This window comes from Schistocerca cancellata, chromosome 11 (genome assembly GCF_023864275.1).
Source record: "Schistocerca cancellata isolate TAMUIC-IGC-003103 chromosome 11, iqSchCanc2.1, whole genome shotgun sequence".
NCBI classification, from domain to species: Eukaryota; Metazoa; Arthropoda; class Insecta; order Orthoptera; family Acrididae; genus Schistocerca; species Schistocerca cancellata.
The window spans coordinates 81,074,430-81,088,717 of record NC_064636.1 but is presented as its reverse complement, the minus strand read 5'-3'; the positions used below and the strand labels follow the sequence as shown (position 1 = coordinate 81,088,717).

Below are 14,288 nucleotides of genomic sequence, written 5' to 3'. Positions count from 1 at the left end.
CAACAGGAAGAATCTTATGAGCTAATAGGTAAATTTGGAAGGAAAGACCACTTTCAAATGGAAGTGCTATTTTTCTTCTTTTAGTAAAGTATTTACACTGACCTAAGCTCGGTCAGTTTAAAAGAAATTGCTAGTTAAAGATTTCACCTGGTCCAAACTTTCAGAGCTAATTATAGCCACACAACTGTAAATTTCCCAAATCTGTTGATATACTTTTGACCACTTGATTTTTCTGAATTTATTGGTGGCAGCCTTAATTACAAACTACTAAATTTAAAATTACTAAATTTTTATGACCTAAATGGATCCTGTGGTCATAAACCCATTATTCCCAACTGTGTAAGCACAAATTAGTACCGCATATTTTAATAAATGCGGCCCATGATAAACACACACACGCAAAGACAAAATCAATAGCCAATAAAAGATGAACTTTCTGACATACAGAATTTGTGAGCAGTTATAAATTAATGAAGTTCAGTGACATCCTGCAGCGAGTCTTCATAAGGCCAAAGCTCACGCCATTTTCAGTGAGTCCCGCTATAGCTCATTCTGTTCATTCCACTCCTAGTCTTCATGTGATACAGCTTTAGGTTAGCTAGTCTGTATTTTAGACCAGCCCTGGGAACCATTTGTGTAGCCTCTCCTTTCGTTTTAATTCATGCTGAGAAAACATTTTTTATAATTACAAGAAATGGACATCAAAATGTGCGTTTTGGGTCATTTGAACACTATTTGTGACTACAGTAACAGTCCTGTGACTTTTTCTACTTAACCCTTGAGCATGCACACCTTCATATAAAGTGCACCAACACAAACAACACAGAAACTTCCTGGCAGATTAAAACTGTGTGCCGGTTTCAAACTCAGGACCTTTGCCTTTCACAGGCAAGTGCTCTACCATCTGAGCTGCCCAAGCACGACCTACAACCCTTCCTCACAGCTCTACTTCTCCCACTACCTCATCTCCTACCTTACAAACTTTACAGGAGCTCTCCTGAGAAACTTTCAGAACTAGCACTCTTGGAAGCAAGGATAACAAAATTCGAATCTCAGTCCGGCACACAGGTTTAATCTGCCAGGAAGTTTCATATCAGCCCACACTCCGCTGCAGAGTGAAAATGTCATTCCACAAACAACACTGTCTTGTACCTTTCCATTGTTGCTTTAAAGCTGTGAGCCCATTCCTATACCTTCATTACTGCTTCAGCTAACCCAATGCTACATTGTGAACAGCAGTAATATAAAATAAACGGCATGCTAGGTGAGAAAAAATGTATGATCTGTGCAAGAAAATGACTCAGATTCCGAGCAACAGGCACAAACCCACAATGAGGCAGTTTTATATGAGGTAATTAGCAATCTAATAAGCGGTTGGATGTGACCTGATTAACTCTACTGTTTAAAGGTTCAAGTGTGACATTACTGTGAGGTAAGACTCGTACATGGCATCAAAGCGATACAATGAAAGATTATTTTATTATTTTTTAATTACACAGTGATTTAGTGCTTGTAATGTACATTTATTTCATCAATGTTTAATTGAACTATCATTAAACTGTGATTTTGTTTACTCATGGTTACCTCGGTAACATGAAGACAGATATTCTTTAAATGTGTACGAAATGCGTCTTGCACCCGCTCATATCACAAAAAATGGCATGCCTGCTTGAGGGTTAATGGCGTGTGAAACGTCCCTTGATCACTTCATCCATACTGTGTGTTCTTTTACTTTCTGACAACACAAGAACAATTAAGCTCTGCATGTGTCCATACTACTTATCTGTTTGCAGAAATTACGGACTGTAAGAGACTGGTCATCATTGGAAGGATCTTAAAGATGCGATTAAAGATTGGTAAACTTCCAATTTTGAACTTTAGAAAAGCAGCTTCTGGCTATTCGTTTTAAGTATAAGTCCTACAATGTCACTCTCAGATGGTGATCCAGCAAATCTGTGCAGCTACCACGTAACAGGTGGGACTAGTTTACTTCACAACATCCACTCTGTGGGCCACCGAAAGCTTTCCCAGTCGATGCTTTGTGTTTTTTTAGAAGTCCTTCATCCTTTAACAACCTCTGAACACTGGCTTCTGTGACTCCACATTTCCTCGACGACACACAAGTGTTTGTTTCTGCTGAATACCAAACAGGCAAGATTCTGAAATTTGCATAATAGTAACACCTGCATCCCTTTGAAAAATTCTATGTTGAACCTACATCTACATCTACACTCTGCAAACCACTGTGAACTGCAAGGCACAGGTTATGCCCCATTGTACCAATTATTAGGGTTTCTTCCTGTTCCATTCACATATGGAGTGCATGAAGAATGATTGATTGAATGTCTCCATGCATACAGTAAATATTCTAATCTTAGTCTCACGATCCCTATGTGAGCGAGTCGGAGTGTAGTATATTCGTAGAATCAACACGTAAAACTGGTTCTTGAAACTTTGTTAACATGTCTGTCTTCAAGAAACTGCCAGTTCAGTTCCTTCAGTATCTCTGTAACACTCCCCTGTGGATCAAACGAACCTGTGACCATTCGTGCTCCTCTCCTCTGTATATGATCAATAACCCCTGTTAGTCCTATTCAGTTCGAGTCTCACAGAATTGAGTAATATTCTAGGATGGGTCACACGAGTGATGAGTAAGCAACCACCTTTCTAAACTTATTGCACTTCTTCAGTATTCTACCAAGAAACTAAAGTCTACCACCTGCTTTACCCCAAAATCATCATTCCATTTCATATCCCTACAGAGTGTTACGCACGGGTATTTGGAAGATACGGCCAATTCCAGTGGTGACTCGGTGATATTATAGTCATAGGATACCATGTTTTTTTCATTTTGTGAAGTGCACAATTTTACATTTCTGAACATTTAAATCAAGTTCTCAGTCTTTGCACCACTTCAAAATCTTATCAAGATCTGGCAATATTTATGCACCTTCTTTCGGATAGGTCTTCATTATAGATAACTGCATCATCTGAAAAAAGTCTGCTGTTACTATTGTCTATACACTCATTAATATACAACCCTGTGAGTTGTTCTATGCTACGATCCTTTACACACTTTACTAGACGGTTTAGAAGTGCAATCTGCAAAGTCAAACGCAACTGATAAAAAAAATTTGCCACAAGAAACACTTCCTGCTACCGTACAAACAATGCTGAAATTGCATGCATAAGTTCACGGTAAAAGAGGCAAATGTGGCAAAGAGTAGAGTTACAGCTTAATGGAAGCTTTAGGTTCTATAGGAAAAAAAACTCCTCATCATATGCCGCAAATGCAACATGACACCCTACTTCTGTGCACTAAATTCTAGGAAATGGCCTCATCTTGGATTCGGAGATATACGATAAACAATAATAATGATGATGATGATGATGATGATGATGATGATGATGATTGTTCAAGAAAACACTCAGAAATACTATAGTCCCAGCTACCCTACCTCCAATATGCACCACTCAGATGGCTGTGTTTTGATGTGAATCCCATCTTCCTCTACAGCTGCGTTCTCAGGCCCCTGTAACAGAAAACACACATTAATGGATTAACCAAGGAGGGGCAAAGCGCCCACAAACCTCTCAACAGTGTGAAGACCAACCTGAGCTTCATCCCAGTCATCATCCTTCACATCATCTTCGACCCATTCCTGTTTGACAGCCACAAACTCAAACATCTGCAACACAAATAAATTGTTACTTATTTATCTAAAACCAAAGATTTTGAGACTTACCAAACAAAAGCGCTGGCAGGTCGATAGACACACAAACAAACACAAACATACACACAAAATTCAAGCTTTCGCAACATACAGTTGCTTCATCAGGAAAGAGGGAAGGAGAGGGAAAGACCAAAAGGATGTGGGTTTTAAGGGAGAGGGTAAGGAGTCATTCCAATCCCGGGAGCGGAAAGACTTACCTCAGGGGGAAAAAAGGACAGGTATACACTCGCGCGCACACACACACATATCCAACCACACATACACAGACACAAGCAGTCATGTCTGTATTTTTGTGTTTGTGTGTCTATCGACCTGCCAGCGCTATTGTTTGGTAAATCTCATCATCTTTCTTGTGTCTGTATATGTGTGGATTGATATGTGTGTGTGTGCGCGAGTGTATACCTGTCTTTTCTTCCCCCTAAGGTAAGTCTTTCCGCTCCCGGGATTGGAATGACTCCTTACCCTCTCCCTTAAAACCCAAATCCTTTCATCTTTCCCTCTCCTTCCCTCTTTCCTGACGAGGCAACCATTGGTTGCGAAAGCTAGAATTTTGTGTGTATATATATATATATATATATATATATATATATATATATACAAGTTGGCTTGTGTCTGTATATGTGTGGATGGATATGTGTGTGTGTGCGAGTGTATACCCGTCCCTTTTTCCCCCTAAGGTAAGTCTTTCCACTCCCGGGACTGGAATGACTCCTTACCCTCTCCCTTAAAACCCACATCCTCTTGTCTTTCCCTCTCCTTCCCTCTTTCCTGATGAGGCAACAGTTTGTTGCGAAAGCTTGAATTTTGTGTGTATGTTTGTGTTCGTTTGTGTGTCTGTCGACCTGCCAGCACTTTCATTTGGTAAGTCACATCATCTTTGTTTTTAGGTGTATATATATATATATTAACACTGGTAGCATGCCGCGACAGCGTGGACATGAACCATATGTGCAGTTGACGGACTTTGAGCGAGGGCGTATAGTGGGCATGCGGGAGGCCGGGTGGACGTACCGCCGAATTGCTCAACACGTGGGGCATGAGGTCTCCACAGTACATCGATGTTGTCGCCAGTGGTCGGCGGAAGGTGCACGTGCCCGTCGACCTGGGACCGGACCGCAGCGATGCACGGATGCACGCCAAGACCGTAGGATCCTACGCAGTGCCGTAGGGGACCGCACCGCCACTTCCCAGCAAATTAGGCACACTGTTGCTCCTGGGGTATCGGCGAGGACCATTCGCAACCGTCTCCATGAAGCTGGGCTACGGTCCTGCACACTGTTAGGCCGTCTTCCGCTCACGCCCCAACATCGTGCAGCCCGCCTCCAGTGGTGTCGCGACAGGCGTGAATGGAGGGACGAATGGAGACGTGTCGTCTTCAGCGATGAGAGTCGCTTCTGCCTTGGTGCCAATGATGGTCGTATGCGTGTTTGGCGCCGTGCAGGTGAGCGCCACAATCAGGACTGCATACGACCGAGGCACACAGGGCCAACACCCGGCATCATGGTGTGGGGAGCGATCTCCTACACTGGCCGTACACCACTGGTGATCGTCGAGGGGACACTGAATAGTGCACGGTACATCCAAACCGTCATCGAACCCATCGTTCTACCATTCCTAGACTGGCAAGGGAACTTGCTGTTCCAACAGGACAATGCACGTCCGCATGTATCCCGTGCCACCCAACGTGCTCTAGAAGGTGTAAGTCAACTACCCTGGCCAGCAAGATCTCCGGATCTGTCCCCTATTGAGCATGTTTGGGACTGGATGAAGCGTCGTCTCACGCGGTCTGCACGTCCAGCACGAAAGCTGGTCCAACTGAGGCGCCAGGTGGAAATGGCATGGCAAGCCGTTCCACAGGACTACATCCAGCATCTCTACGATCGTCTCCATGGGAGAATAGCAGCCTGCATTGCTGCGAAAGGTGGATGTACACTGTACTAGTGCCGACATTGTGCATGCTCTGTTGCCTGTGTCTATGTGCCTGTGGTTCTGTCAGTGTGATCATGTGATGTATCTGACCCCAGGAATGTGTCAATAAAGTTTCCCCTTCCTGGGACAATGAATTCATGGTGTTCTTATTTCAATTTCCAGGAGTGTGTACACACACACACACACACACACACACACACACACACACACACACACACATATATATATATATATATATATATATATATATACAGTAAATTTATTCATAAAAAGCAGACATGTTTGTGCTTGTGCTTGTGCTTGTGTCTGTGTATGTGCGGTTGGATATGGGTGGGTGTGTGCGAGTGTATACCTGTCCTTTTCTCCCCCTAAGGTAAGTCTTTCCGCTCCCAGGATTGGAATGACTCCTTACCCTCTCCCTTAAAACCCACATCCTTTCGTCTTTCCCTCTCCTTCCCTCTTTCCTGATGAAGCAACTGTTTGTTGCGAAAGCTTGAATTTTGTGTGTATGTTTGTTTGTGTGTCTATCAACCTGCCAGTGCTTTTGGTTGGTAAGTCTCAAAATCTTTGTTTTTAGATATATTTTTCCCACGTGGAATGTTTCCCTCTATTATATTTGTTACTTATTTATTAATACATTTATTTCATGTGGCAAGATAGGGACCCTAGCACAATCTCTTACATCTAACTAGACACTATTAGCAAGTTGACATTACAAGTACAATGGGCATAGCACACGGCCAGTATACACTGATAAGCCGAAACATTATGACCACTTCCCATCCCGACACTGGTAGCCATGTGGTGGCATTGTGAGCATGTGCTGCAGTAGCAAAAATATGTACGCAAACTAGAGATTGATGGGGGATCACCCTAGTGAAGATATGGGTGGCAAATGGGAAAATCCAGTGAGATAAGCAGTTCGGCAGAAGGCAGATTATTATTATACACAGAGCCAGTGAACGAGTATCTTAAAAACGGCAAAGGTGATTGAATGTTCATGTGAAACTACTAGTAGATCTAAATGGTTGGATGCCCACGACTCATTACAGGGTTCAGAGGCTTGTCTGCTCTGTAAAGTAGGATAGATGGTGATCTTTTCAGAAGATTGGATTGTAGCCTTGTACATAAGTGAGATGTGGAAAATAAGAGGTTCAGACAAAAAAGGAATAGAAGCTTTTGAAAAGTGGGGCTTCATAATAATACTGAAGAGTCAATTTGTCATTCAAAAAATATGGGCTCGTTTTATATTCACAAATTAGAATACTGCTGTCGAGGTCAATGTTTTTACATTGTTTAATAGACCAATAGAGGGGTTGTCTTACTTTTATAGATGAAGCTTTGACAATCAAAGTGTCGTACAAATTTATTCTGAAGAATTACAAAGGAAGGGCTTAGCAAACAATACTTACATTTGAATAGCCTCGAGACTATCTGATAAGCTGAAGTGCTCAATATGGTATCGATCTCACTCAATCAATAATGTGACATTTGATTCAAGACGCTAGTGCACGGGAGATGCAAGGAACTGTCAACCAGCTGCTACAACCATCTAATGCTCTGCTTATAAATTGACAGTTTTGTGAAAGACAAAATTCTATCGACTCACAAGCTTTTCTTGTATATGAGCAGGTTTGAAACTTAAGTCTGGTTATACACTATGTGATCAAAAGGATCTGGACACCTCCAAAAACATACGCTTTTCATATTAGGTGCATTATGCTGCCACCTACTGCCAGGTGCTCCATATCAGCGAGCTCAGTAGTCATTAGACAACGTGAGACAGCAGAATGGGGCACTCCGTGGAAGTCACGGACTTCGAACATGGTTAAGTGATTGGGTGTCACTTGTGTCATACGTCTGTAAGTGAGATTTCCACCCTTCTAAACATCACTAGGTCCACTGTTTCCGATGTGATGGTGAAGTGGAAACGTGAAGGGACACGTACAGCACAAAAGCGTAAAGCCTGACCTCGTCTGTTGACTGACAGAGACCACCGAAAGTTGAAGAGGATCGTAATGTGTAATAGGCAGACATCTATCCAGACCATCACACAGGAATTCCAAGCTGCATCAGGATCAACTGCAAGTACTATGACAGATAGGTGTGAGAAGAGAAAACTTGCATTTCATGGTCGAGTGGTTGCTCATAAGCCACACATCATGCCGGTAAATGCCAAACAAAACCTTGCTTGGTGTAAGGAGCATAAACATTGGACGACTGAACAGTGGAAAAATGTTGTGTGGATGACACGAATCATGGTACACAATGTGGCGATCCGATGGCAGGGTGTGGGTATGGCAAATACCTAGTGAATGTCATCTGCCAGTGTGTGTAGTGCCAACAGTAAAATTTGGAGGCGGTGGTGTTATGGTGTGATCAAGTTTTTCATGTTGTTGTTTTGTATGGCACTATCACAGCACAGGCCTACATTGATGTTTTAAGCACCTTCTTGCTTCCAACTGTTGAAGAGCAATTCGGGGATGGCAACTGCATCTTTCAACATGATCGAGCACCTGTTCATAATGCACAGCCTGTGGTGGAGTGGTTACACGACAATAACATCCCTGTAATGGACTGGCCTGCACCGAGTCCTGACCTGAATACTATAGAACACATTTGGGATGTTTTGGAATGTCAACTTCGTGCCAGGCCTCACCTACTAACATTGACGCATCACCTCAGTGCAACACTCTGTGAAGAATGGGCCGCCATTCCCAAAGAAACCTTCCAGTACCTGATTGAAAGTATGGCTGCAAGAGTGGAAGCTGTCATCAAGGCTAAGGGTGGGCCAACACCATATTGAATTCCAGCATTACCGATGGAGGGTGCCACGAACTTGTAAGTCATTTTCAGCCAGGTGCCCGGATAGTTTTGATTACGTAGTGTACATTTTAATACCATGTACTTTCATTTATGCTTTTTTTTTTTTAAGTAAAGGTAACATTCAAGGCCGAAAATCTTGTCTTTCAAAAAGCTTTACATGACTCTGAATCAAGGACAATATTTCATGTCAGAGCATCCTCCTACAGGCCAACCGCAAATTAGAACAGCATGCCACCCTTCACCTCAAGAAACTATCCAATCTCCTGGTTTCCCACCTCCGGAAAGGCAACTCACTCACCCTTCACAACCTTTCCAGCAAACCTCAACCTCCTCTCATTGCACACAAACCCAGTCTCTCCCATCTACTCAATCTCCCACTTCCAGCTCCACTCCCTCCAAAACCTCAAAATTCCAATCAACACAATCTGGAACCACAACACCCCAATTCAGTAGTTAACCTTTCCTCCAAACCTCTCTCTCAATCCGAAACCTCTGTCCTATCCAAAGGCCTCACCTTCAGCCCCACTCCCAGATTTAACCAAACAGCCCTCGTCAAAGATTTACTGTCCTACACCCGTACTCTCTGCTGGAAATATCACTTTGCCACGAAGAAAAATGATCCTAACCCTACTCCTAATGATCCAACTCCCCAAGACACTATCCAAATTGAACCATGCCTGGAACATTTCCGTCCTCCGTCACACCGGGACCCACCTCCTCTTCCTCAAAATCACCCTCTCCTAACCTTCCAGGAATTTCTGACTTCCAGCCTTGCCTCTCAATCCTTCTTAAAAAACCTTAATCCTACTCCCAACATCACCACTGCTGAAGCCCAGGCTATCCGTGATCTGAAGGCTGACCGATCCATTGTCATTCTTCCGGCGGACAAGGGTTCCACGACCGTGGTACTTGATCGTCGGGAGTATGTGGCTGAGGGACTGAGTCAGCTTTCAGACAACACCACTTACAAAGTTTGCCAAGGTAATCCCATTCCTGATGTCCAGGCGGAGCTTCAAGGAATCCTCAGAACCTTAGGCCCCCTACAAAACCTTTCACCTGACTCCATCAACCTCCTGACCCCACCAACACCCCGCACCCCTACCTTCTACCTTCTTCCTAAAATTCACAAACCCAATCATCCTGGCTGTCCCATTGTAGCTGGTTACAAAGCCCCCACAGAACGCATCTCTGCCTACGTAGATCAACACCTTCAACCCATTACATGCAGTCTCCCATCCTTCATCAAAGACACCAACCACTTTCTCGAATGCCTGGAATTCCTACCCAGTCTGTTACCCCCGGAAACCATCCTTGTAACCATTGATGCCACATCCTTATACACAAATATTCCGCACGTCCAGGGCCTCGCTGCGATGGAGCACTTCCTTTCACGCCGATCACCTGCCACCCTACCTAAAACCTCTTTCCTCATTACCTTAGCCAGCTTCATCCTGACCCACAACTTCTTCACTTTCGAAGGCCAGACATACCAACAATTAAAGGGAACAGCCATGGGTACCAGGATGGCCCCCTCGTACGCCAACCTATTCATGGATCGCTTAGAGGAAGCCTTCTTGGTTACCCAGGCCTGCCAACCCAAAGTTGACTTTGTCATCGGGTGTCAGGGCTTGTAGCAATTGTAAACGGTAAGGCTTCTGCTTTAGCCTTTTCCGTAAGATTTTCCAAACCGTCGGCTGTGGTACGTTTAGCTCCCTGCTTGCTTTATTCGTCGACTTCCGCGGGCTACGCATGAAACTTGCCCGCACGCGTTCAACCGTTTCTTCGCTCACTGCAGGCCGACCCGTTGATTTCCCCTTACAGAGGCATCCGGAAGCTTTAAACTGCGCATACCATCACCGAATGGAGTTAGCAGTTGGTGGATCTTTGTTGAACTTCATCCTGAAGTGTCGTTGCACTGTTATGACTGACTGAAGTGAGTGCATTTCAAGCACGACATACGCTTTCTCGGCTCCTGTCGCCATTTTGTCTCACTGCGATCTCGAGCGCTCTGGCGGCAGAAACCTGAAGTGCGGCTTCAGCCGAACAAAACTTTATGAGTTTTTCTACGTATCTGTAGTGTGTCGTGACCATATGTCAATGAATGAAGCTACAGTGAATTTATGAAATCGCTTCAATCATTTGTAATAGCCCTGTATATATAGTGAGTAGCAATCTACCGCTTCTACAATATTAAAGAAAATAAATTGTGAGACTTTCTACGAGCAGAACCGTGTCAGTAAGCTTTCAGTGGTTTATAAAATATTCCACTGCTGCACCATCCTGTTTTACATGTATGAGGTGGAAATTTTGCACTTTGTTTTCACTGAAAATAAAGTGAACCGAGTGACGATGGTGATCTTCAGTGAAACACGTTAGGGTGAAATTGGAGAAAAAATTGTGTTTGCTCAAGGTAGAACCCTTCTCAAAAACTTATTTATTTGAAAGAAAAAGGAACAAAAAGTGAGAAGACAAACAGATAAAGATTTGTTCTACACTCGAATGTATGTGTAAGACACAGGTTACTGGGGATTTGTTCCACAGACGTATGGCGGGAGAGGAGGAGGAGGTGGGGAAAGATTTGGTACAGTCGAGATGCTGGATGTGTCCGATCTGGTATTGCAGTTGTGGAGTGAAGGTGAGTACCCGATATGTGAGGAGTGGTACTCAGGATACTAGTGACTAAAAAATGGCTGATATAAACAGAGTGCATGAAAATCATATTGGCTTCTTTCTCTTTCTTTGCCTGGAAGCAGTAACAGGAATGTGGTACTCACCTGAGTTTCTGTCGCTTCCGAGACCGGAAATTTAGCAGCACTCTTGGTGCGTTCTTTTGCTGCTGTGAAGCATTCGGGCCCCTGCAAAAGATATAACTTGCTGTAATGAAACACGAAAAAAGGATGATATGTCACTCTGAAAACTGCAATGTAAAACTAACTTCACCTCAAAATGAGCCACACAGTGGTAAAGTACAGCAATGGTACTAACAGATACACTTCACATGTCTTACATGCCCACGTGCATATCATGCAATGTTTGTAACTGCACTGAGACTTACTCAGTAAGGAGGAAGCAGATGGAAGACAGACATAGAAGTAACTTCAGGTGTGCCTCAGGGAAGTGTGTTGACATTCTTTCTGTTAATGTTGTATATTAATGACCTTGCACACAATACTAATAAGAACCTCAGACTTTTCACAGGTGATGCACTAATTTATAATGAAGCAGGACCTAGTGTCTGAATAAAGCTGCACAAATATTCAGTAAGTCCAAATAAGATATCAAAGGGATGCAAATACTGTCAACTAGTTTCAATGTTCAGAAATGTAAAATTGTGCACTTCACAAAATGAAAAAAACCTAGTATCCTATGACAACTATATCAATGAATCACAGTTGGAATCTTGGCAACTTATGTAAATACATAGGTGCACCAATTTCTGAGGATGTGAAAACAAAATACACTATGGGATCAAAAGTATCCGGACACCCCCAAAAACATATGTTTTTCACATTAGATGCATGGTGCAGCCACCTACTGCCCAGTACTCCATATCAGCAACTTCAGTAGTCATTAGACATTGTGAGAGAGCAGTATGGGGCGCTCCGTGGAAGTCACGGACTTTGAACGTGGTCAGGTTATTGGGTGTTAGTTGTGTTATACGTCTGTACGTTAGATTTCCACACTCCTAAACATCCCTAGGTCCACTGGTTCCGAGGTGATAGTGAAGTGGAAACATGAAGGGACACTTACTGCACAAAAGCGTAAAGGCCGACCTCATCTGTTAACCGACAGAGACTGCCGACAGCTGAAAGAGGGTCATAATGTGTAAAAGGCAGACCATCACACAGAAATTCCAAACTGCATCAGGATCCACAGCAAGTACTATGACAGATAGGTGGGAGGTGAGAAAACTTGGATTTCATGGTCGAGCGGCTGCTCCTAAGCCACACATCATGCCGGTAAATGCCAAACGACGCCTTGCTTGATGTAAGGAGCATAAACATTGGACGATTGAACAGTGGAAAAATGTTGTGTGAAGTGATGAATCACGGTACACAATATGGCGATCCAATGGCAGGGTGTGGGTATGGCGAATGCCCGGTGAACATCATCTGCCAGCGTGTCTAGTGCCAAAAGTAAAATTCGGAGGTGGTGGTGTTATGGCATGGTCGTGTTTTTCATGGAGAGGGCTTGCACCCATTGTTGTTTTGCATGGCTCTCATTGTTGTTTTGCATGGCCCTATCACAGCAGAGGCCTGCTTCTTGCCTCCCACTGTTGAAGAGCAATTCAGGGATGGCGATCACATCTTACAACACGATCGAGTTCCTGCTCGTAATGCACAGCTTGTGGTGGAGTTGTTACTCGACAATAACATCCCTGTAATGGACTGGCCTGCACAGAGTCTGACCTGAATCCTGTAGAACACCTTTGGTATGTTTTGGAATACTGACTTCGTGCTAGTCCTCACCGATGAACATAAATACCTCTCCTCAGTGCAGCACTCTGTGAATAATGGGCTGTCATTCCCTAAGAAACAAACCTGATTCAATATATGCCTGCGAGAGTGGAAGCTGTCACGAAGGCTAATGGTGAGCCAACACCATACTGAATTCCAGCACTACCAATGGAGGGTGCCACGAACTTGTAAGTCATTTTCAGCCAGGTGTCTGGATACTTTTAATTACATAGTGTATCACATAAGCTCGGTCAAGTGACATATTTTGGTTCATTGGTATAATACTAGGGAAATGCAATAAGTTTACAAAGGAGACTGCTTGCAAGACAGTAATGTGAACCATCACAGAATATTGCTCAAGTGTGTGGGACCCATACCAAATAGGACTCTGAAGAGCTCTTTGTCAACATGACATTAAACACTAATATCCTCCTCTTCCTCCAAACGGGACTAGCAGTAGATGTTCAACATATACGGAAAAGGGCATCACACATGGTTGCAGGTTTGTTTTACCATTGTAATTTAGATACTATATACAAGAAAATTATTTGTTAGTAAAAGGGAATAAATTTATATCAACAGGGCCAACGCTATAACACTTCAAACTGCTGGAATTTGAACACAGAAAATCAGAGCAAACAAAAGTAACTGAGTGTGTGAACTTCAACCACATTGTTTATAAGCAATACACCACTGAATTCCAGCAATATCACTCGTCACTCAAATATACGAATACCCTTTACAGCAACAAACAACAAGACCTGTATGTACTGCTTTAGTTAAATCATTCCCATTTGAATTCAGTCAACAGTGCATTCTTGCCAAAACCTTATACGAGGGTAAGTCAATTATCATCCACAATTTAGTTATATTTTTGTTTATTTTGGTAGTATTGTCATTTTACGTTGATAACACATGCTTTGGTTATTTGTTATTATATCTTTGCAATTTCCAAGTTGCTAGGTTAGTTTCGTTATCGCTGCTGTGCTGTTAATCACGGCTGTTCCGCTGTCTGTTTGCACCAAAAAAGAGCAATGTTCAGTGATCTGTTTTTTTGTGGTGCTGAAATTCATCAAAGACTTTCAGTTCAGTACAGGAACAGTGTTTTGCCACAACGGAGTGTCTACAAATGTACTGAAAAATTCCGAAACGGTCGCACAAGTGTTACGCAGGATGAAGGAGCTGGATGACCGCTTACCACCACAAATGAAGAAACCATTGACTGTTCACATGAAATGATTCTCTTAGAAAGACGAATATCTATTGATAAACTGGCACATCATCTGCAAATTAGTCGCCTACGAAATCCTCCACAACAGACTTGAGTCCCATAAAGTTTGTG

The 14,288-nt window shown here is 43.1% G+C and overlaps 1 protein-coding gene across 1 annotated transcript in view; it reads right to left on the bottom strand.

Annotated features, from left to right (window-relative positions):
* Positions 1-14,288, bottom strand: part of LOC126108584 (zinc finger protein 391-like) — a 66,722-nt gene that overhangs the window by 36,703 nt on the left and 15,731 nt on the right. Inside the window, exons 3-5 of the mRNA XM_049913880.1 lie at positions 11,264-11,344; positions 3,615-3,689; positions 3,459-3,533 (exon numbers count right to left, since the gene is read on the bottom strand). Coding sequence (XP_049769837.1) covers positions 3,459-3,533; positions 3,615-3,689; positions 11,264-11,344 — 231 coding nt within the window. The remainder of the gene's footprint in view (positions 1-3,458; positions 3,534-3,614; positions 3,690-11,263; positions 11,345-14,288) is intronic.